This window comes from Alligator sinensis, unplaced genomic scaffold (genome assembly GCF_000455745.1).
Source record: "Alligator sinensis unplaced genomic scaffold, ASM45574v1 scaffold29_2, whole genome shotgun sequence".
NCBI classification, from domain to species: domain Eukaryota; kingdom Metazoa; phylum Chordata; order Crocodylia; family Alligatoridae; genus Alligator; species Alligator sinensis.
Window position 1 is genome coordinate 610,092 of NW_005842194.1, and position 25,318 is coordinate 635,409.

At 42.8% G+C, this 25,318-nt stretch overlaps 1 protein-coding gene across 1 annotated transcript in view; it reads left to right on the plus strand.

The window, feature by feature from the left end:
- JAZF1 (JAZF zinc finger 1) overlaps window positions 1-25,318 on the plus strand; it is a 268,598-nt gene that overhangs the window by 213,634 nt on the left and 29,646 nt on the right. The window contains exon 3 of the mRNA XM_025207420.1: window positions 5,497-5,693. Within this exon, the coding sequence (XP_025063205.1) occupies window positions 5,497-5,693 (197 nt within the window). The remainder of the gene's footprint in view (window positions 1-5,496; window positions 5,694-25,318) is intronic.

The window sequence follows — 25,318 nt, forward strand, 5'->3', positions numbered from 1 at the left end:
GATGAAAACCTGATGGCATTCAATATGGAAAAATGCAAGGTTCTCCACCTCAGGAATAAAAACCCACACCACACTTATATGCTCAGCAATGCTACACTCGCTAGCACCATGATCAAAAGAGACTTGGGGGTCCTGAATGACCACAAGATGAATATGAATCACCACTGTGATACTGCATCTGGCAAAGCAAACAAAACTCTGGCTTGCATCTATCGATGCATCTCAAGCAAGACCCACAATGTCATCCTCCTGCTGTACTCGGCCTTGGTGAGGCCACAGCTCGAATACTGCATCCAATTCTGGCCTCCACAATTTAGGAAGGACATGGAGAAGCTTGAAAGAGTCCAGAGGAGAGCCACGCACATGATCAGAGGGCAAGAGAACAGGCCGTATGAAGAGAGGCTGCAAACTTTGGGTCTCTTTAGCCTGGAGAAGCACAGGTTCAGGGGTGACGTGGTGGCAGCCTATAAGTACATAAAGGGTGTGCATCAGGTACTGGGGGAATACCTGTTCACCAGAGCACCCCAGGGGATGACAAGGTCCAACAGTCACAAACTCCAGCAAAACCATTTTAGTCTGGACATAAGGAAAAACTTCTTTACTGTCTGAGCCCCCAAGGTCTGGAAGACTCCCCCCAGAGGTGGTACAAGCACCTACTCTGGACACTTTCAAGAAACATTTGGATGTTTATCTTGCTGGAATCCTTTGACCCTAGCTGACTTCCTGCCCCTTGGGCAGGGGGCTGGACCTGATGATCTTACAAGGTCCCTTCCAGCCCTAATGTCTATGAAGTCTGTGAAATCTATGAAATCTCCGGAACAAAACAAAAACATCCAAAATGTTTTGGAAATGTTTCGGAACATTTCAAAAGCGCCCCCTGGGAATAGTCTGGCACAGCCCCACTCAAAGCCCTCCTTTCAAAGAGCCTGGAGGCTGGGGCTGGGTGGGGGATGGAGCCAGGCAGGGCAGCTATGGGGGATTCTCCTGTCGCTCCCCCCACCTGCAGAGAGGCAGGGACAGCTAGAGGAGCTGCAGCCGCCCAGCTTTGTCCGCCTCTCCCTGGCCAATCCAAATCTCCAAATCTCTCTGAATCTTTTCCAAATCAATTTGGAGGCTTCAGATTTAATTTGAATCTTTTACTTTCTGAGAGCTAGGGCTGCTGGGGTTGAGCAGTGCCAGGCTCCGGCTGACTACTAGAGCTGCCCCAGCTCCCAGATAGTGCACAGCATCCTGCCGAGCTGTGCTACACCTACGTGATGTGACAATTGCTGCATGGGTTCCAAGCAGAGGGAAGGTGGGGGTGATCCCTGCTGCCCCCCACTGCCCCGTGCTGCATAGGGCGGCTCTGCCATGAGCCCTCAGAGGCCCCCATCACCGGTGCTGCAGCCGGTGAGTGCAGGGCTTTTTTTTTCTTTCTTTCTATGTGTGGGGTGGCTAGGGCTGGGCGGGGGATGGGGCAGGGCAAAGCAGCCATGGGGGCTTCTCCCGTGGCTCCCCCTGCCCAGGGAGAGCCAGGCACAGATGGAGGAGCCATGGGAGAACCTGCAGCCGCCCAGCTGTGCTTGCCTCTCCCTGGTCGATCCTAATCTCTGAATCAGCATTGAAACTCCAAAACAGATTTGGCTGAATTGAAACAGAACAGTGATCCAAAACACCAAAATGAATCGCTATCATCTGAAATGGCCAAATCCAAAATGAAACACAGCCATTTTGCACAGCCCTAATTTGAAGAATGTAGCAGTAGGTATTGCTATTGATTGTGACCCTGATCCATGAAGTGAACAAGGAGTGGTTCTAGGCAATTGAAAAACAGAATAAGTAATATTTTGCCAGAGGATGGTTGAGTAAGGAATTTTTGGGGTGTATGTTTCCATTGCATGCTCTGCCATTTGCTCTTGGGATCATAATGGTGGGCCCAGGTCTCATCCCTGGTGATGATGGACAAGAAAAACTCTTCATCTTTGTCCCATGCACATTGCAGAAGCTGTGTACACACTTTCACATATTGTTTATGCAAATCCATCCATTGCTATGGCACCCAATGGGTGCATACTTTCTGGTAATTCAGGTGATCATGCAAAATGGCATAGATACTGCCATACAAGGTTATTTGAGTAAATGTGATAAATGTAGGTTGAATAGAAGCTTAAGCCAATATGCAAAATGCAGGTCTGTAAAAATGCAAATGCATAGCCGGGAAAATCAGAGTGGATAGGAGTTAATACGTGTAAGACAGGTAGGGTAGGGGGAAACAAAAGAAGGGAATGTCGACAGGTGATAAAATGTAGCTGGTAAAAAGTACAGAAATTACCTGGGGTTATCAGAGGATGGCTATTGCCAGCACTTACACCTAGCTCCACCACTAGTTCAGGAATGCTCACATCCCTATTCACACACACAGTCACATCAGCCTGGGCAGCATTGTCCTCCATTGTAGCTGTGTTGAGGCATCCTGCCTGTGGTTTATCTACTATAGATGTGTAGCTGTTCTTTATCTTCTTCACCTCCTCAAAGACTGTTCATTGAGCCATACAGTTCTCACCATATTGTGGCACAATCCTACAGTGAATTTCACTAGGCGGCACACCCTTGACCCACAAAAAATGAATGACAGAACACTGTTCTTTTTTGGTGCATACTAACAGTTGTGCAGCCATGTTATTTACATGCTCAATACCATCACACGTGTGTTCTGCATGAAATAATAGGGCTGTTTGACAACATTGCCATCAGTGTTCCCCACTGCTGTGTAGTTCCATTCTTTGCCACAGAAATACAGTGTGGGCAGCCATTTTGCTGTTAGTTTCTGAAACACCCTTGTATTTTCTCTCTGAACTTAATGAGTTATGAAATATTTTTTTTGTCATCTCCATGAGTCTCACTCCTTTCCACTATTCTGATGAAGAAAGTGTGACTGTTGAATGAAAGCCCATTTTATTTTTAGTTAGTCCAATAAAAAGAATTGCTAGTAACTATTCCTTTCCCTTTGTATTCTAAATGATGGTAAAGACTGTTCTAATCCAGGTGCAACTTACAATTGCCTTGTACAGCATTAATGAATATTTATTATTTGATAAATTTGAGTGCGCCCTCTACAGTTCAAGGCACAAACACAGAAATATGGTTTTAGAAGCTTATATTCCAAAAATTGTACACCTCCCAATATGGTTGAAACAATATAGCTGAAAATTAAGATAAAGCAAGTTGACCAACAAAGCAATCATGGGTAAAGTTTTAAGTTTTACCTTTTTTTATTTTATTGCCTATTTTAGTATAGTGTTAGGCAGTATTGCCAAATAAATGGGACATACCTACTTGACGCAGCATGAAGGACAAGAAGATGCACAAACTTCTCATTTGTACTCCAATATCAGGTTTAATTTTAAAAAGAAAGAGAGTTGGAGTGTGTTTCTCTGACAAAGATGGCTGCAGGGAAACAGGAGAGGGAAGATGAATGCTGTAATGTCTTCCTGGTTTTGCAGAGACCCTGAAACAATGGCTGTGAGATTGCAATTGCTGTATTCATCTCAAATGCCAGCTCAGTCCCTAGTGATGATATTCTGAATGTCAGCAGCATTAATGTCTTCATTGCTTATCAATGCATGGAAGAAAAAAGAGGAAGTACCATATTATGAAGATCTATACAGAATTTCTAAAGGTGTGAAACATAGTCCCCTGTGGAGGGATGAAGGAACAGCAAAGGAGAAAGTTATGTAGCAAAGATAAAGATAAAGATGAGGGACTTGTCTGTTTAGATTATTATCAGGAAGTTATGTTGATGTCATATAAATATGAATTGATATTTATCTTGGTGTGTCCCTCAACATGCATGCTCTGGTATGGAATAAAATAGCCTTTTCTTGCTTTATTCCTTTTTGCAAGTGAATTAATTGAAATAAGGGTCACACCAGGATAATTACTTAATCCTTATGCCAGTATACCCCATCCCTAAGATGAATAGGACTTTAACAGTGGGTAGCAGTTGGAGAGGATCACAATTATTTTAATTTTCCACTAGCTTAAAAAAAACAGATATAATTATTCTTGGTGTAAGATATTGCACTTTAATTGTATATAAGTGCATATAAATACACTCTATTATGCAAGGCATAGGTAGCAAAGATACAAGCCAGATCTGGCCCATGGAGCCCTATCAGCTGGCATGCAGTGCTGCTCATTGGTGTTTGAGTGGATCCACATGCAAAAATAGTGCATCCTGGATGAGCCTTGTGCATGACATGCAGAGCTGGAGTGGACATGCCCCATGTGCAGCATATGGAGCCACTCTGGGATGCACGCTACATGCAGTGCCTGCTCCAAGATGCTCACTGCATGCAGTACCCACTCCAGGCAGCCTGAGATGCAAACTGAATGTAGTGCCTGCACTAGGCCAGCCTTACACACTGGATCTAGCATATGGTACCAATCTACAGGCCCAGTCTGGCTCATTGACTGCCCCCACATGATTACACTCCTTATGTAAGGTGTATTTTAAATAGTTTCATGTCAAGTATTTCTGAAAACAAATTTAAATACATTTGGCATTTTTTTAAGTTCCCAAACTTTTACCCCAAAGTAAACATTTCCCTCGCTCCTGCTACTGGGACTATTTTTCTCATCTGAGCAGGGGTTATAGTTAAGAAAATATGTTTTGTAGAATAGTTTCTCTTGCCCAGCTATGAATTTCCATGCAGCTTTAAAAAATATATATAATCAGCTAAGACAGGGCTGCTCAACCTCCGGCCCATTGGCCAAATCCAGCCCACGGAGCCATGGCATCTGGCCAGTGGGGAAGTCCATGGGTTAGAAAATTTGGCAGTGGGGGAGCAGTGGAAGCTCCATGTAGTTAGCTGCAGCCCCACCTGGAGTCAGTGCTGCGCAGTGGGATCAGGGTCAGGCCTGCCCCCCACACATCCAGACTGGGTCAGGCTGTTCCTCTTGCTCCCCCTCCAAGCCCTCCGCTGCTGCCCCAGATGTCTAGATCAGGGCTGAGGCACTCTGCCTTCACCCTCTATGTGTCCCACTTGGGGCCACTCCACCCTTCCCTGCCCCTCTGAGTGTCTGGATCAGGGGTGGGCTACTCCACATCCCCTCCTCCCCCCATGCCTGGATAGGGGTCACTCCACCCCCCATCCCCTGGCAGACAGATCAAGATCAGGTTGTGTATCCCTCCTGCAGCTGGATCTGGCCCACAGACAGACCTCACACTGCCCATCCAGCCTGCAGGGTGATAAGGTTGGACACACGTTAGGTAAGACAAATACTATTAAAATCCAAATGTTCTCACTGACCTCTGAACAAATTCTCTATTATCAGCTCATCAGTGAAGTTCACTTGTTTGCTTTCACTCTCCTCTGCCATGGAACACAAATATCAAAAGCTGAATTTGAAACATCATTAGATCACTTACAGTGAGAAATGCTTGTGTCAGTTACCAAAGGCTGGTTCAAAACTAATGTTTTTCTCATTGTCTCATTGTTGTTGCCTTTATTCTAGGTTTATGACCGATGCAGCTCGACGTGAGCAGGAATCTCTGAAGAAGAAGATTCAGCCTAAACTCTCTTTGACTTTGTCAAGCTCTGTCTCTCGTGGGAACGTGTCTACTCCACCTCGCCACAGCAGTGGAAGCCTTACTCCTCCAGTCACTCCTCCCATCACACCCTCCTCCTCATTTCGCAGTAGTACACCTACAGGTAAGGAGATATAATTTAATTTAACCCAAAATGCTAGTTTTGCTGGACAATATTGGCAAGATACTCTGTCATCAGTAGTTAGGACTTTTTCTTTTTTTTTTAATGTAAGGCATTTGGGGTTCTTTGCCTGCTAGTTCTTGATGTTTCAGGATGTGCTAGGTCACATCTTCAAACTCTTCTTCACATCTGGAAAATTTAGGTGTTCTTAAAATGAAAGCTTTGATTTTCATGTGGCCAAAGAAACTGACATTTACAGAAACAGCAAATATGGCAAGATGTATTGCACCAGTTTGCTCACGTCCTGCAACTATATCATTTTAAATTTCTTTTAAGATGTAAATTAAAACTGTAAATGTAATGTCATCTCTTGACTACTTAGTGGACTTGACTCTCCCAAGAATGTTCAACTCTCTAGCAGTGTAACATGCAAGTAGAAAGCCCATGCAGAAATGGGAGTTTGGGGATGGGTATGAAACACATTAGGGCTAGGGACAGACATTACACATAAACCAGTTTAAGTGATCAGAAACTGGTTTAAATGTGTAACAGAACGTAAGTTCAGTGCACATAAACCAGTTTCAAGATGGCTGAAACTGGTTTAAGATAAACCTGGTTGAATGTAGTATCAGACTTAACTGATTTGGGTCAAACCGGTTTATGCAACGTCTGTCCCAGACCCCTTCCTTGTTTAAATTAAACCAGAGTCCCCCAGCATCCCAGATGCTTTGCAGCCCTGGGCTGCGCTCTCTGCTCCAGAGAATAGGCCCTGTCCCTCTCTGCCCTAGCCAGAGCTCTGGGGGAGACTGCAGGCACACCAGGGTGTTCCTGCCTTCCCTCGCTGCTAAAGCACGGATTCCCCACTCCCTCCTTCCCATCTCCCACATTATGGACCCCAGCCCCATGGACCCTAGACATGTGGTATGCTAGCTAATGCTGAAGGGTGTCTCTGTGTCTCCAATTTCACTGGGTCAGGACAAAGGCAGACAGGACAAAAGCAGACAGAACAGTGTTTGCTTAGGGCTTTTTGGAGCTAATCAACAGGTCAGCTGGTAAAGTCCCTCCATTCCTTCCTTGGAAAAAGCTGTTTAAGAAGAGCTTAAACTAATGAGAGTGGCTTTTGTTTTGTTGATGGACTGATAAACACTGTATTATCAGCCCCCTGCTGGTTTGCTGTCCTGTCAGGTTTGCAGACAGTATGAAGAAGCAGGGAGAGGGAGATTGAAAAGTTCAGCATCATCAACAGATGCATGCACTTCACACACCACTTGCCTGAGAGTGCTAGCCTGGGGCTGGGGGCTGGCAACACTCCTGCCCCTTGAGCAACGAGTGGGAAAAAGCCTAGGACTGTGCAGGCTAGGATGGGGGTGTACCCCTCCCTAATCAGAGTGTCATGCTGGGGCCTGGCTATACCCCCCCACATTGTAGAAGGGAAGGGGGGGTGCTGTAGCACCCCCCAGCTTGTAGCCTGAGCCACTACAGGCATGTGCCTGCATTTCTTCAGTCCAGAGGGAATGTCTGTGTGATTGCAAACCAGTTCAACCAAGGCAGGTTAGACTAATCTGCAAAGATTAAATCAATTCAGTCTCAGGCTTTTTGAATGTTTGTCCCTAGCCTAGAAGGAAGTCCCATCCAATTGTGGGGTTGCAGCTGTTCAGTTAAGACCACAAATGTGAACAGCACAGCTTGGGATGGATTGTGGCCGGGATGCCTAAAGATGAGCCAATTCTACCCTCTCCCACATTTTGAATCCTTGTGAAATTATGTGGCCCTAACTGCAAATGAGGAGAAAATTAAGTTGGATATCAAATTCAAGATACAGCTGATAGAAAGGAGCTGAATCTATCCATGTGTATGCCAGAGACTGCCGTGTAGTGTAAAGCTAGCAGTTTTAAAGGAACAGCAACATAAATTTTTTGCGTGTAGAGTTCCATGCTGCTATGGCTAAACTGCTACACGTGCTAGCTCATTTGGAATCTATGTAGCATGCTGTAGTTTGCTGTGTTGGTTTGCCCTGTAATTGCTTGAGAACCTGGGCAGATCAAAGATGCAAGGTTTTCTTGCATGGGGACCAGCAAGGTTATTCAACTTCCTTCCAAATATGGAGGGGGGGAAATTAGCAATAAAACAAGGAAGAAAATAAGTGTGATATTAGAGCCAATTTTTCTTCTGTTTTTTCCCCTTCCTTCAAAAGCACGCTCCAAAGGGAATAAACATTCTTATAGATAGCTTTTCAAATTCTAGTCATGTATACATATTTATATACAATAGATATACGTATTATTTTGCACTGATTGAAAGCTGGAAATTGCAAGACTCACTGGTTCAGATCCTTAGCTGATATAAATCACTGAGGCTAAGGTAACTTTTACTGGATAGGAATCTGCCTACTGATTGTGGAAATGCTTCAAAATAAGTGCAGGAGAAATATTTTAGGAACTTTGCCCAATAATCTAAAGGAGAAATCAGAACTGTTGGAATCTTCCACAAAGACCTTAATGCCTTCATATAGAAGTATATTTAATGCCATTTTACAAATATAGACCCAATACAGTAATCTTACTAAAGAAAAATAACATGAACACCCTTTGCTTGATAAACTGCTATGTAATGTGTTTTCCATAAATTGTTTAATGTTTTGGTATTAATGATTAAATGGAAAAGTTGTAGATGTCTATGACATTTATGTCTGGGGAGCTGTGAAATGAATAGATTGTTTAGTGAATGTCCCCAGATATGCAAAAATAAAACACGTATGGTCAAACTAAATGTTCTTTTAGGACATGAGAAAATGAATATTTCAGAATTAAGTGTTTGTTTATAATTATTTTGTAAAGGATAGTTGGAAGAAACTGAATCATTTCCTTTGCTACAGATGTCAAGGAATCATTTTGACAACTTGCTGCTTTTTTTTTAACAGATCCCCACAGAAAAGGCTAATTTATGATGTGGTCAGGCAGTATAACTTAGTGTGTCTGTCAAGAGCACTGGTTAACTATCTACTGTTTGAAGTACATTCCATGAAACATTAAAAATTAAAAAGGAAGCTAGTTTCTGTCTACCAAAATACTTTCCTATTTTGATTTTATATATTTTTCAAACACTTTAAGTTATTTAGAATGTTGTTTTACCTGTAGTTAGAGGGATCAGCTTGTTTTGGCTAACTAACTTGGTTTCTGGGAGTTCTACTTGCCAGGTTATAAATAATACCAGGTTCCACATTCTGAATTCTCTGTTCCAAGTTCCACATCCAAACTGCGTTCCAAGGTCAGAATTTGTAATAGGCTGGTAGCAAAATTCATATATAAAACAGATATTCTTTCTTAAAGAACTTTACTATATGAACTCTCGACTGAGTTACAACAGCCTTACCCCAGAAATTTCAGTGTTCTCATCTCTAAAAACTTTTCTGGACCTAAAATAAATGTTGAGGATTTTTTTTTATTAGTATTTAACTACTTTTCCATCTTTTGATATAGGCCACATGAGTTTTTACACATATAGTGTAGTGGGTCGGTATACATATTTTTTTAGAAGAGCAATTAAGGAAAATACAAAAGAAATCTGTCTCTAGAAGTCATTGAGAAGGGTTACATCATGTCAAGGGATGTTCAGTGTCCTCTTTCATACCTGTTGCTCCCTTCCAGTTGATGGGGGGCGGGGGGGGGGAAAGAGGGTGAATGATGAATGAATGCTAAAATAATATTTTCCCTTCAAAGAACACTACCATGGATTGCTGTCGTCCTTACCTCTATTTTAAGATCTTCTGAATGGGCCAGGAACCTGCTTTCCTACTGCAGCCAGATCTGCCGAAAGCTATGCAGGTAGAATCTCATAAAGCCAGGAATGGTAGACAGGAAACTTCAAGTGTTCCTTAGTAAGCATGGTGTAGGGATTGCATATGTTGTAGCAACCATTTGCTAGGGAATCCTTAATGCTTCTCTAGCTACATTTTTAATGCTTAAGAATAATGGGACAATGTTTCAAAACCATGAAGAACTGCTATGCAACAGGCCTTCAGGAGAATTGAAAAATAATTTCCCTTACTTATTGGTCTGGATCTACAAAATAACCAAGTGCCTGAATCACCCTTGGGAACCCTCACTTAAACACACTAGTGAAAATTTGTTCCAGAAGGGAAAATAGTGTAACTGAAACCTCTTCAGTAAAAATATAAAGATAAAATCCCCTGATCCCCTCTTTGCCCTCTCTTCTAGGGCTTCAGAATGACAATAGGCATTGCAACATGCCAAGAAAGATTAACAAATCTAGTCTACAGAACACCCAAATGGGTGGCAAATTCCAAAATCAAAAACTCAACATAGCCTGAAGGTTGCTCCCCCTCTGGACCACAAACTCAAGGTTGTAGAGAACAGCAGAGGCTGGCAGCCCTTCAAGTAATTAGATCCAAGTTAAGTAGGGCTTTTCAGGTGTAAAGATCCAGATCTTGCATTGTACCCAGGAATTTATGGGCACCCACAACATACTTCTGGTATGACACTTGGCTTCATAGACAGGCCATTCATTTCTGAGTGGTTTCAAGGTGTGGCCCCAGGTATTGTGAATTACATCAATCTAGTCTGAAGGTTATAAGATGTTCTCTGATTTAAAAAAAAAAATCCAAAATTCTCTGATTAAAAACCCCAAATCCATGTTTTTTCCATGATTAAAATGAAATGCCACTATATATATAAGTATCAGTTGAACACAGTGTTTTATTGATACGTTTATAATTTTATTGCAGTTTGGAAGCCTAACAGTGCCTCAATCATTATAATAAAATAAATTCTAAATACCTATATATCTTGGTGTTTGATTTTGTTGGTTTGTTTTTTTTAATCATGGAAAATAAGAGCTCCCTCTGCCCCTTTTGCTCACCAGGACCTGGGTTGGCTGTCCTCCCTGCTGCTTTGTGGCACTGAGCAGCCCTGATATGCTGGTGCCCTGCCCCTGCCCATGTCCTTGCCCCTCACTCCCAACCTGCAGCCCCGCAAGCCTCCCTAACTCCCAACCCACTGCCCCCTGGCCCTGCCCATGCCCCTCACTCCCAACCACTGCCCTCTGGACCTGCCAGTGTCCTGCCATGGCCACCAAGGTAAGCCACAGTGGCTAAAACATGGGGTTGAACGGGGGCAACAGGGGGGGTTGTCCCCCCCCCTGCCACTGAGTGGGCAGGGGGCACCTCACCTTGTCAGCCATGGCAGCGCAGCACTCGCTTCCATGTTGGGTCCTGCCTGCTGGGCCGCACCGGTGGCTTCTGCCTGGAGCTGGTCTGGCCCAGCTGCAGCCCCAGGTCCCACTATGGGCACAGAAATCGGGGGGGGGCACATGCTCCCTCCTGCCACTCAACACGTGACCTGTGCCCTCCAGCTGTGTCGCCTGTGCCTCCCCTGTTCCCTACCTCCATAGACGTACTTGGAGGGAGTTGCAAGAGCCGCTCTCCACCACACTGCCTGGCTGCCACATGCATGTGTGCGCACAAATGCATGTGGCGCCTTCTGCTCCCTGCTCTTCCCAGCCCCAAGCAGCCCCTTGCAGACTGGAACTCTGTCAGTCTGCAAAGGGAAACCTGTGGTATCCTGCGTCTTTCTCCTTTAAAGGAGAAAATCTGCATTTTTCCATGGAAAACAGAAAACCCAGATCCCTAGTCATCTGCCTCCTTTGAGCTTAAAGTTTTCCTCACTAGTTGGCACATCTGTGTCCCAGAATGTTCTTTTCTTTCTTTGGCAGATGGACCCTGTCTGCCTTCTGCACAAAATACCATGCCAACTCCCTCCTTGTTAACATATGTGTAGTCATGTATTCAGCTCCAGGATGCATTTGTCCCCCCTGGATATTTATCTTCAATACTTTCTGCTGTTGAGGTGGCCTCATTGCAGAGTAGCTAGTTCGTTTTCTTCCTCTGGTGGCTGCAGCCTTTGCTAGCTGCTTACTTTCTCAATCCTAGATGTTTCCATATGCATCCTGTCAATTAAATCCTCATGTTCCCAGATGTTTCTAAATTACTGTCATCATTTCCAGAAATGCATACATTTCCGATGGTTATCTCCTAACCAAATACTGACCAGGCTTAATCCTGCTCAGCTTGTGAAATTTGGTAAGAAATAGCCCAAGGTAACATGAGTGTAGAGAATGTTTGTAAAGTTTTATAACAAAAATCTTTGCCAAAGACTATGGACCAAACTTTCTGAAAATGCCGAAGTCTCTAAGTAGACACATACATGTGCTACAAAAGCAGCTGAAATGCATTTTTCTCCTTTTTTTCTCTTCTGCACACCTCCCACTCTTGCAAATGAGATTATTTATGCTAGAAGCATGAATACCCTGCACAAAGGTACATGTAGGCAGTTTCCAGAATGGGACAACCTATATAAATGCTGCATACATAGTAAGTCTTTGAAATGGTTTTCTTGTTGATTCGGTGGGAAGTAGTATGACACAATAGATTTTCTATACCTACCTGTTATTCCCTTAGTGCTGCATGAGCTCTCTCTGTGTAGTCTGCCTTCTGTAGCTAATTTGTTTTCTGCTGAGGAGATATTTCTTTAATTAATAAGTTAATATTTGAATACTCTTCAAACTTTTAAAACATTCTGCTTATTATACTGTTTCCTTCACAGTATTTCCATACTCTGTTATTGGCATTTTTTGCATAATTGATTTAAATTCACTTGTTCAATATTCCCTCAGGATTTATCAGGAAATTTCTGCTTTCATCAGTAATTGAGAATCCATGGAGCTGTAGTAGATATGGCTTATTAATGATAGCAATATGTGGCCTGTTGTTGGAAAGAATTTAATGTTGCACAGATACCAATAATCTCCTTACATAGAATATAAAACACTCAACTATTAAGTCACTAAAACCTACATTACATTCATTTTTAAAAGTCTGATTTAAACCCACAAAGCTAATCCAGTAAGAGTTGTGGATAAAAAATGGGACTGACATATCTTTAATGTACACAATTAATTTTTTTTAAGCATTTTTATGTGTGTGTGTATGGCTTAAGGATGAAATTTCCACCAGTAACTTCCCTACTTTTGGGGGTAAGTCAAAATACTGGCATTGCTTTGACTTTACAGTACTCAGACTAATATTTTTTTATTAACAGTGATGATAATTTACTGGTAAATCATTTTTAAATGAAACAGTATAGTCCCTATTTTAATAGTTAATCTAATACATAGTAATGAGTCTCATTTTTTTGTCCAAAATAAAATAAAGCCACTTTTGTAGGGATGCCAGAAAATCATCTGAGTGCAAGCTTATGATAAATTTGGTACTTTTTACATATAATAAAGATTTTTTTTTTTAAAGAATAACTACAAGCTAAAGCCTGGAGTGAATTTGGTATAGTTATAAAACCTGAAGTGTGGGTTTAAAGCTACCAACTCCCTTTTTAATGACACAGCTAATTCTCTTTTTTTAACAGAAAATTTGAAACATTTCTTAGAAAAACTCTTAGCCTTTCCCTTTACTTTCTATGAAACAGTGACTCTCAGACATGCTTTCCTGTTTGCTCTGATTTTAATAGATTATAATTTACAATATTTATATGGTTTTAACAGGTTTATAAACCTCGCTGCCTTATGTTGTTGAGCAGCTGATGGCTCTGCAGAGGCGGCCAACTTTGGCAGCAGGTAGTAGGGATGCTGTGATTGGCTGCAATGCCTCATATGTCAGTCAAGCACTATATTTGCAAGGGAGCTAGAAAGGTCATATCTTCCTGGGTGGCCATAGATGATCTGAGGTCAGAGAATACAGGTCTTATTTTGACTCTCACCTGTCAGTTACACAGTTGTAGTAAGTCACTGCCTTACTCAGTGACACTTTTGGGTTGTTGCATTGCAAATACACTGTTTGGTTGTATACAAATGTTTTTATTTGTCATGGTAGTTAAAATGAGGGTCTTGAAGTCAAGTGTTTGAAAATCTTTTGCAAAATGTAAAAATGTGAACATCTAGTAATATTTTTAAGCAGTTTTCTATGTACTGTAATATGAGTGTTTAAACTACAGTTCCCCTTACTTGCCCCTAGATATCTAGGCAGCAAGCTATGATGGTACAAGAAATACGCTGAAGATTTTTTCAACAGCAGTATTTTAAGAATGAAATAATTATGATTGAGGTTTTCAAAGCTGTGCTTTGAAATTCTTAGTGTTTTGCTGTCTTTGATACAGAAGTCATAGCATTTGTCTTGGTTTCCCAAAGCATATGAAGAGTTCTTGGTTCTTCACTTAAAACTGTTGTATGAGAGGTAAAATCACTCGTTTTTTAAAAGGGAAGCAGTGGTTTCCATAAGCACATACACTCAAACCCTTGTCTAGAAAATAGTCTTAGAAAACCATTTAAAAATGATTTAGTAGTTCTATAGCATATAGTATCTGGCATTTTATTAATAAATGAAGTGTATTTTTTCAAGTTGAAGCCAAGTCTGCTTGTTGCATTGACGAATAAAACCTTAAAGAAGTTATAGACTTTCAGGCAAAGTGGAGTATTTTGTTCTAATTAAATCTTACACTTATTCTTTGTTAATTATCTCTGGAGGAAACATATGAATTGCTAGGAGATTCCCAACTAGTGTGAGAACAATGCTTTGACGAATAGTTTGTTGTAGCTTTACTTTAAAAAAAAAAAAAAAGAGAGAGAAAGAAAGAGAGAGAGAAGAAAAAAATCACGCCTTGTATAAATGATAGCTAGGAAACTGTTTTATCTTGTTTAGTCAAGTTCAGGACAATTAGTGTAGCCTGGGATTCATACCAATAAACTGGAATATTTTAATTATTGAAATGGATTTCCCCAGCGCTCGACATGCAATTATTGTCAGTGCTTCAACTTTTGAAAGTCACAAGTTGCTTCTTACATCAGCAGAGGTTCCTACTACAGCCAGACTAACTTAAAACCCCTCATGTCCCATGCTTGAGAATAATGCATTTAAACTCCATGTAAGTTTAAATTCAACTTACAGAATTTCTTATTCCTTCTTTCGCTGAAGAAGTCAGGAGTTCTCCTACAAAGGACTCCACTTGTCTCCGTCCTACCAGCTGGTCCTTGAAGGATCTGGCTGCTTCAGGCATGTTACTTTCAAGGGTTCCCCCATGGATAGCTGCTTGCTGAATCCCCACCATGCCCCAAGTATTACATAGTACAAGATGAAGTAGTACATGGTAATGCAGGTACATGCTATATTCATTCATACTGCTTCCTTCATTCTGGTTCATGGAAGAATCCCCAGGAAGCCAAACTGCTCCTCTAACCATTTTTACTTCTCATTTTGCTTTTTAAAAAATTACAACAAGTACCTTGTCTGTTGTTAAGTCAACACACACAACAATAATCTATCTTTGATAACTTGCATAGAAATGGAATTATAAAAGTGCTGAAGGAAACAAGAGGAATATGCTCCATTGATACAATTCAACTTGTAATTGTGTCTTGCTGAGCTTTTGTATTTAAAAAAATGCATTGGTTTTGTCTTTTCTTTGGAAAAATGCACTGCATTTGAAATATTATCCAAGTCTATCCCAACCATGCAGTTGGTTCAGTAAAAGATACCCCACCCCCAACAAAAAAAACCTTGCCTCTTACACATTTCCTGGACCATCCTGGCTACAACAGGATTCCAACACTATTCCAAACTCTTTCTTCATAAGAATTGCAGCAGTTAACATTTTAATGTATTTTCCATATGTTGTACTTTTAACAATGAAGTAATCTTATGGCTCGGCCAGCTGTCATGCACAATACCATACCAGCACATTAGGGAAAATGCTGCTTAAAATTAGGGTCATGAATAAACTGGTTTGGGGTTTAAGGCAGATGTAATTGTAAAATTATGATAGGTTCCTTTTAAAGCAAATTTGAGGATTCGGTGAGGAAAGATAAGTGCCCATGGCTCTTTTGAAGTGTGGACTACTTCTCAGTAGGAACATATTTTGTGTTTTGGTAATTATATAACCAAAACCTAAGTCTGTTAGATCTCATCCCTCAGGCAGCTCTGATGACAGAGAGCTTCCTAACTCCACCTAAGGTAATTGGATTTGCTCAGTACTGAATCAGAGGGAAGAATGTAAACTGTTGGTTCCCCAACCCACCCGAGTTTTTTAAGTGAGCTAAATAATAATGAGTGACAGAATTTTAAAAAGAAGTGATAGCCAAGGTTTTAACATTTTCAAATTAAGCTCCTATGTCCTAGTGCATTGGGGCAAAGTATTAAGAACCTCGCAGGATCAAGCTGCACAGGTAAAGACACCCAGCTTTAGCTGGGGTTGGAGTGTTGTTGTAGTACATATGTTAGTCTACAAAATGTTCAAGAGGCAAGGCTTTTTAGTGATATCTTATATTTGACCAACTGTATAGCTGAGTCCCTTTCCTTCCCCTTTCCATTTCCCTTCCTCCTGCTTGAGATGGAAGATAGACTGGGGAATCGGCTGGTGTAGTGACCACCCTGTATACGTAGTTAAGTCCCTGGACTGAGTTAGGTGGTCAAGCTGTTTTCAGAGATGGTGTGGAGGACACCACAACTAATTGTCTTGGAGAACCAAGGTCAGCTCTTTAGTACAGGAGCACTGGACTCTTTAGTACAAGGATGGAGATTCCACCACTTCTCTAGGAAATCCGTTCTAGTGCTTCACCACCCACCTAGTGAGAATGTTCTTCTTAATACTCAACCTAAACTTCCCTTGCTGCAACTTGAGACCATTATTCCATGTTCTGTCATCTGCCACCACTGAGAACAGTCTAGCTCCATCCTCTTTGGAACCCCTGCCCCTTCCAGTAGTTAAAGGCTGGAATCAGCCCTGCCCCTTCCAGTAGTTAAAGGCTGTTATCAAATCCCCCCAGAGTCTTTTTTTTTCTGAAAACTAAATAAGCCCAGTACCCTCAGCCTCTCCTCATAAGTCATCTGCCCCAGGACCCTAACCATTTTCATTGCCCTCCACTGGACTCTCTCCAACTTATCCACATCCTTTCTGTAGGGGGGCAAAACTGGACAGTACTCCCTATGTGCTTCACCAGTGTGGAATAGAGGGGAAGAATCACTTTCCTTGATCAGCTGGCAAGGCTCCTACTAATGCAGCCCAGTATGTTGTTCACCTTCTTGGCAACAAGGGTACACTGTTGGCTCATATTCAGGCTATTGTCCACTGTAACCCCCAGGGTCTTTTCTGCAGAGCTGCTGCTTAGCCAGTTGTTCCCAAGCCTGTAGCAGTGCATGGGATTCTTCCATCCTAAGAGCAGGGTTTTGTACTTGTCCTTATAACCTCATAAGATTTCTTTTGGCCTAATCCTCCAATTTGTCTATGTCACTCTGATTCCTAGCCCTTCCCTCCAGTGTATGTACTACTCCCCCCCAGCTTGTTGTCATCTGTGAACTTGCTGAGGGTGCAGTCCATCCCATCTTCCAGATTGTTAATAAAGATAATGAACAAAACCAGCACCAGGACCAACCCCTGGGGCATTCCGCTTGATACCAGCTACTAACTAGACCTCAAGCCTAACTACCCACTGAGCCCAATGATCCAGCCAGTTTTCTCTCCACCTTATAATCCATTCACCTAATTCATACTTACTTAGCTTGCTTGCAAGAATCTTGTGGGAGACAGTATCAAAAGCCTTGCTAAAATCAAGGTATATCACATTTACTGCTTTCCCCATATCCACAAAGCCAGTCCTCTCATCATAGAAGGCAATCAGGTTGGTCAGGCATGACTTGCCCTTGGTGAATGCATGCTGACTGTTTGTGATCACTTTCTTCCCATCCAAGCACTTAGAAACTGATTCCTTGAGGACCTGATCCTCGTTCTTCCCCTATAGGTACTGTATTTGCCCTTTTCCAGTTTTCTATGACCTCCCTCTATTGCCATGAGTTTTCAAAGATAATGGCCAGCGGCTCTGCAGTCCCATCAGCCAACTCCGTCAGCACCCTCAGATGCATTGTGTTCAGTCCCATGAACCTTGTACATGTCCAGGTTTTTAAATAGTCCCTAACCTGTTCTTTCACCCCTGAGAACTGGTCACCTTCTCCCCAAACTGTGCTCCCCAGTGCAGTTGTTTGGGAGCTGATCTTGCCTGCGAAGACCAAGGTAAAAAAGACATTCAGCCTTTTCCTCCTCATCTGTGACTAGGTTGCCTCCCCCATTCAGTAAGGGACCCACACTTTCTCTGACCTCCCTCTTGTCACGAACATACTTGTAAAAACCCTTCTTATTACGTTTCATGTCCCTTGCTACCTACAACTCCAACTGCACTTTGGCCTTCCTGATTTCATCCCTGCAGGACCAAGCCATATTCTTATACTCCTCCCTAGCTGTTTGCCCATGTTTCCACTTCTTGTAAGCTTCCATTTTGTGTTTTGAGTTCACCAAAGAGTTCTCTGCTAAACCAAGCTGGTCACCTGCCATATTTGCTATTCTTCCTGCACATCAGGATGGTTTGTTCCTGTGCCCTCAGTAAGGTTCTTTAAAATATAACCAGTTTTCCTGGGCTCCTTTTCCCCTCAGACCGGCCTCTCAGGGGATCCTGCCCATCAGTTCCCTGAGTGAGTCAGCCTGCTTTTCTGAAGTCCAGGGGCAATATTCCTTTTCCTTTTATTCTTTTATTAAAATCCAAAGTCATCTTGTGGTTGCTCCTGCCCAAATTGCCATCCACTTCTACATTCTCCACCAATTCTTCCCTGTCTGTGAGCATCAGGTCAAGAAGAGCGTGCCCCTAGTTGGTCTCTGCAACACTTGCACCAGAAAGTTGTCTCCAGCACTCTCCAAAAACTTCCTAGATTGCCTGTGCACTGCTGTCTTGCCCTCCCAGCAGATGTCAGGGTGATTGAAGTCCCCCATGAAAATTAGGGCCTGTGATCTGGAAACTTCTAGTTGCCTGAAGAAAGCCCCATCTATCTCATCCTACTGGTCTGGTGGTCTACAGCAGACACTCACCACAACATCACCCTTGTTTCTTATGTTGCCCCTACAATTCAGTGTGTATATGAGGCCATTGGGCGAGACTATGTGGAGATTTGGATTGAGGTGCCATCAGTATGTTGCTGACATCCAGTTCTACCTTCCTTTCTGATTCAGACCCCACAGTCTCAGTTCCTTTCCAATGCCTAGCTGCAGTTGTGGATTGGATGTAGGTGAACCAACTGAAATTGAATCCAGGCAAGATAGGTGATGATGGTGGGCAGACTGCTTGATTTGGGGGAGACTGAGACACCTGTCATTGATGGGGTTCAGCCTCTCCTTGTCACTAAGGGTCACAGCCTTGGAAAGTTTCTGGACCCTCTGTTCCTGGGTCCTTCAGAGCTGTACTGCTAACCAGTGCATCCACAGGTGGTGGATAGTGGAATGACCTTCAGGGAAGGTTAGCCATGAAATAAGCAGGGGTAACTCTGATAAAATAACCAGTTGTGGACCAACCAGTGGCAGCACCACCAGGATATGGTGAGGACAGCAGACAGCAATGGTTTCCCTCCTAAAAAAATACAGATATTATTTGACAGTGCTGTGACATGAAGAATACAGGTCACCACTATAATAAGACTGCCCAGCCCCCAGCCATGGGTCTGCAAGTCCTCGATGGCAGAGCAGGCAGAAGAAGATATTCTTGGGAACAGTGCTTCCCAAACTTTTCCTCAGCATGATCCCATTTCCTCAGCATGGTCCCTCATTCTCAACCCACAGCCTCCCACTCCCAAGATCTCATCCGCTGATGTTGCGACCCCATTTTGGGTTGCAACCTACAGTTTGGGAACTGCTGTATTAGAGTCTCAGTGGCTGCAACAGCAGATGAAAGCTGTGGCAGAATGAGATCCCCAGTTGTCTTGGTCTCCTTGCCATTGGATCAAGGTCCCATCCTGTTAAGAGCCATGCGGAAGCTGATGTGCAGCAGCTTCTCTATGATAAAAGAAGTCATGCACAGGCATCTTCCACAAAAACAGCTTATAATTAAAACAGTCATGGAAGACAGTCATCCTTGACTACGAGGGATTGCTAAAGAGAAGGAAGGGATCCTCTGCTACACCTAAATCTTCAGGTGGTGGCAGTGGCTAGAATGCCTTTTTTCAGCTGGTGGGAAAGCTCTGACCCTTTCGTTTAGAGACCCTTACGATCAAGCCACCATCATCCATGTTTTCATAACCTTGAGGGTAGACTACTGAAATGCACTCTTTGTAGGGATACCCTTGAAGAATGTCCAGAAGGTACAACTGGGACAGAATGCTGCAGCCCACCTTCTGACCGGGAGCGGGTCACCAGGACTCCAGTGCGATAGAGTTTATGCTGGCTTCTAATAGCTTTCCAGGCACAACTTAAGATTCTGGTTTTGACCTGTAAGGCACTCAGTGATTTGGTCCCTACTTACTCAGGGGACCACCTTCTCCCTTATGCTCTGTTACTATCCCTAAGGTCAGCCAAGAGCCACCTCGTGAAAATAGCATCAATGCACCACGTCTGCTTAGCAAAAATATGTGGGAGGTAGTTTTAAGCCATCACTCCTCATCTCTGGAACTCTCTCTCTGGAGGCCCATCAGAGCCTAAACTTAGACATCTTTCAAGAGCACTGAAAGACCTTTCTGTTTGGCAGGCATTTAGCAAGGCTAGGCCATGATATTGTTTAGTGTAGAGAGGGGTCTCTGATTTATGTTGATATTCTAGTTCCCTTGTAAATTGTTTTGGTTTATTGCCATTCTCCTGTTTTATAAGTTATTCTTTTCTCTTATTGTAACTGTCCTGAGCCTTTCTTGGGAAGGGTGGTATATCAATCAAATAAATACAGGCGACCCTCACCATTCGTGAGGGATCTGTTCTGGAGATCCCCACAAATGGTGAAATCTGCGAATATGGCACTGTGTTCATGAACATCATGAATGCAGCGCCCCTGGGGGCTGGGGGTGGGGGGGGCATGGCTGCGCTGGCAAAAGCAGGAGCCTGGCAGTGGCAGCAGAAGCCCAGTGGCGGCAAGCGTGGAGCTCCTGAGGAGCTCCAGTAAGTGTATTTAAGATGTGGGTTCGGAATTAGCGAATATTTGAAACCATGAATGCCAAACCTGCGAATAGCAAGGGTTTCCTGTACATAAATAAACCAACCATTTTACTATTGATTCAGATAGAAGTTTCTGTTGAAAGCAAATTAATCCAGATGTAAAACCTATGAGCTGGGCTACATTTTGATTAACCTTTAAAATCAGTGCAGGGGGAAAGCATATAGCAGTATGACCCAGCCATGCATAAGATACTTTGCGTATGGAAGATAGGTTCAACATCTGGGGGTGTGAATCATGGCCCTATCAAATTCAAATGGCAAGATGTACATTTATCTCAGTGGGACCACGATTTTACATTGTTGTGTACATGACACAGGACAGTTTTGCCTAAAAGAAGTTCCATGTGGATGTGGGCCTAATTGCCAGACCGGGGTCTAGATACCTACCATATATTAAGTAATGCATAGTTCCTACATGTTTGAACAGCACCTCATGCTTTTGTTCTGAATGACACCTATAGGAACTTTTATAAGAAAAACAATGAATGGGATTTTTGAGGGTCAATTATAAAATTATGGAAAACTTCAGATCTGTATGAATTAACTATGATAGTGCATTTGAATTTAGCTGTCATTGTTGGCTGAATTTGTGGCCAAGTATGAATCATAAGTAAAATGTGTGGTAGTTTCCAGTTTCTACCTTACGTAATAAACCTGCAGCATAGTTTCCAATAACAATACAAAAATAATAAAAAGGCAATTATTTCCTGTCTAAGTTTTTTTAACGCAGGTGTTTTTTGTTCCCTGAAGTAATCGAAATGGAAGTTTTCAAGGCTAGATGTCACACATCCCTGGTTTGTGTAGGAGTCAGGATTCAATCCATAAATTCACTCTTTTCATTAAGATTTCTCTTAATAATCCAGAACAAGGAGTAAAATTCTTTATCATGTCAGTAGAGATTTCAAAAACACTTCTGTTCTTTTTAGCAGTCGAGTTGTTGCCATAGGTCCATCCTGGCTTTATGTGCCAGGAGTGTTTGCACTTTATTATATTCTGCTAACAAATCCCAAGCAAACCAGAAGAGTACACCCCAAAAGAAAAGAAAGAGAAAACAAAATCTAGCCTATAATATCTTTAGAGCAAGGATGGCTTCCCCTTAGTATAGCACCTCATCAACATCATTGGCAATCATTCGCAGTTCAGGATGACTGTCTTCCATGATTATCTTATCTGTGGGTCCAAATATGGCTGATAAGGATGATCTGTGATCAACAGACTCCATTGCAGCTTGGACACATGCTTCCATGTGGGGTGGGTTGCTCTGGGTTCTTGGTTTGGTCTGTGATATGCTGTTTCTGCAACTCCCATTTTTCCATCTCCTGTTGTCATAAGGTTTCAAAATACTGAGATCCTTACTGCTGTAAGGACTCTTCCTCCACTTGGGGTGGCCCTGAGAGAGACTCTCCCACAAGTTATTAATGTTGCATTTTTTCAAGTTGGCCTTGAGGACGTCCTTGAAACACTTTCTCTGCCCTCCTCTTGAGTGTATAACTTGACTGAGCTGAGAGAATAAAACTTGGAGTCAGACATCCAAATGATGTTGCTGGCCCAGCAAAGTTGGTGTCAGATGATCATTGCCTCAAGTGAGCACATACTACAGCTTCATCAGCATACTGGAGCTCGATGATTGAGGTAGTAGTGGTCTTGGTTTTGGCTTGGAGTCAGCTGAGATTAAACAGCTTACCATCCATTCAGCAGTTTAGCTCCATTCTGACTGAAAGCTTGTTGGTGGTCAGATGTAGCCTCATGGTAAGGAATGCTGAGAAGAGTGTTGGAGCAGAGATGAAGCCTTGCTTAACTTTCTTCCTTACCTCAAAGGAATCTGTGATAGATCTGTTATTGAGAAATACTGCTTGCATATTGTCATGAAGCAAGCAAAGAATGGTGACGAATTTTGGTGGGCATACATACTTCAGAAGGATCGTCCACAATACTTCTTGGCTGACAGAGTTGAAAGCTTTCGTGAAAGGTTTATGTTGTTCCTGCAGCTGGTGAGCAATGGAGATCATCTCAGTTGTGTCACTTGATGCCCTAAACCCACAATGAGATTCCAGAAGAAGCTCTTCAGCAACTGGAAGGAGATGGGTCAAGAGGATTCTCATAATGATCTTTCCTGTGGTGGATGTGCGGGCCAGGAGCGGTCCGAGGCCCTCGGGGGCGCGCGGCGGGCTGTGGCCAGCAGCCCTGGCACACGGGTCGGGGAATGCAGGCCGGCGGACTAGAATTAGGCACGGATGCTTAGCGGTTGATTAAAGATTATTTTACTTACACCGTAGATGGTCGTGGTGCAGGCAGGAAAACTTGCTTGAGTTGCAGTTACAGACAGGAAAGAAGAAAAGTGGACAAGAGTTCCTTCCACGCGAACTCTAGCCCAATCCGGTTGAAGGCTCTAAAAATGCGAGCCCGTCGTGTCAACCGAAGAAAACAACTGGGAGAAGAGCTCTGGATACACTCACACGAAGTTTGCTAGGCTCCGTGGAACTTGCGCGCAGGGAAGGGGGTCGTCGAGGGATCGTTCGGCGACGGGGAGAGGCCAGAGGTGGATCAGACCCCTAGCGGAAACCACTCAAGCCTCTTATACGGCTAGCAAGCCAATCGCTAGCCGCCACGTGGGAATAATTTGGAACTGGCCGATAGTGGGACACAAATTTGCATGCGGGTGGCGGGAACTTCTTTGCACCGTGCATTTCTCTCTGCAACTGAGAAATGCACCCTGCAAAGAAAGCTCCAAGTGGCGGGAAATAATTCAGCAGTGCCAAAGCGCACACACACAAAATCACACCCTTGGGTTGTGACAGTGGACAGCAAAATAATCACTTTGTAATTGTCACAGTCAGACGTGTCTCCTTTCTTGAAGACTGTCATGATCATCCTGTGTCCCTGAGGTCATCTGGGATTTCCTCATCATTCCAAATCCTTAAGGTGAGAGCATGGAGTTGTGATGTGAACTTCCCTCCCTCCTGCTTGAAGATTTCAGTGGGGATTCCATCAGCTCCAGATGCCTTGTCATTCTTCATCTGCTTGATGGCTTTCCTTACCTTGTCAAGAATTGGGGGGATTCTGAAATCATCTCTGACTGCTGCTGATGGAGTTGAGAAAACTCCTATCAACAACAGAGTCTCGATTGAAAAGGTCTTCAAAATGTTCTTTCCAATGAGCACTGATGGCTCCCCTTTCCTTGATCAGGTCTCCTCCGTCCTTAGGTCTCAAAGGAGCTGGTCTCTGAGTACTCAGACCATAAATTACTTCAGTGGCACTGAAAAAAACCCATGCACATCATGGCACAGTACCTATAGACAATAAAATCTGAATCATGATTGAGACCTATGGAAGCTACCGCAGTATAATTAAAACTAAAATAGCAGAACCCAAAAGCAAAAGGTTTGAAAATGTCATGAGACCGAACAGTAATGTTCCTCATAGTGTAATCCCCTTACCTTTGAACAGAAAGCTGATTCAGTTATTTCCAAGATTTGGGCCAAATTGCTTTAATCCATCCTCATCCTGCAATTTCTACTAAAGTATTGGAGGTATTGTCAGCTGCACGAAAGTCAGTACAGACAGGTCTAACATGCCAGTAAGCTAAATACCAAGATCCCTTCTCCATACTGTACTCTTTATTCCAAAAAAAAATTGGGCTTTTCAAAGACTTCACTCTAGATGTCAGAACTGCTGTTTCTACCGCTTTATCATCCTCCTGGAATTTTCATTAAATGGTTGGTGTTGAATACGCTGCTGCCCCTCCCAAAGTAGTTCTGCTCACTGTCATCTTGAAATTGGAGAGAGACAGGGAATAAATGTTACTATTCCTGCAGGAAAGTATGTGGTAATGGGGTGGGGGAAGTGGAAAAGGTGGCTTTGTTTAAGAAATGAGAAACAAAGCCAGAATTTCAAGATGGGATGTTGTCATTAGTCATGTGCTGTCCTTATCTTTAGCTTGTAAATGAGTACCTTAATTGTTCTTCACATTACCATATTGCTCTCTCCCTGGAATGCAACAAATAGCCTTTGCTGTACACAAAGAGAAGGAGTTCCTGTATTTTTTTAGTGGTTGAGATGTTGAGTGCATAGAGCCAGAAACACAATTTCAGTTCCAAGTCTTCAAGAGTTGTGTAATTTGGGGGCATAGGGTTGTAAACTTTCTGCTGTGTTCTACTGGTCAACATTTTTTCTAGACAGGTTGACTGCACTCCATAATCTTCAGGGTACATGCTTTCTTCTTGCATTCAGTCAAGAAATATGTGTTTAGGAAATACGTTGGCTGAAGTTTAGTTTTGTCAAAACTAAGTTGCTGTATTGATTTCTTCTTTATCTAGATCCTCTTCTAGGCTTTCCCTTCTTTTATTCTGCTGCCTTCCCTGATACAAGGTCATTTCCCCTTCCTGCCCCAATTTTTCTCAATTGAATAACACATTTCTAAGCAACCTGTTTTCCAGGAAGCTGTGTTCATACTGTTTAGGAGAGTATAAACCTAAAGATCTGGTATGGCAATTCTATAAGAGATTAGAAAAGAACTCTTATCTGAGCCATTTTTCTCAATAACACTAGAATCTATCTGGTCATTGATCACCTTTGGTGTGGTCTTCTACAGTC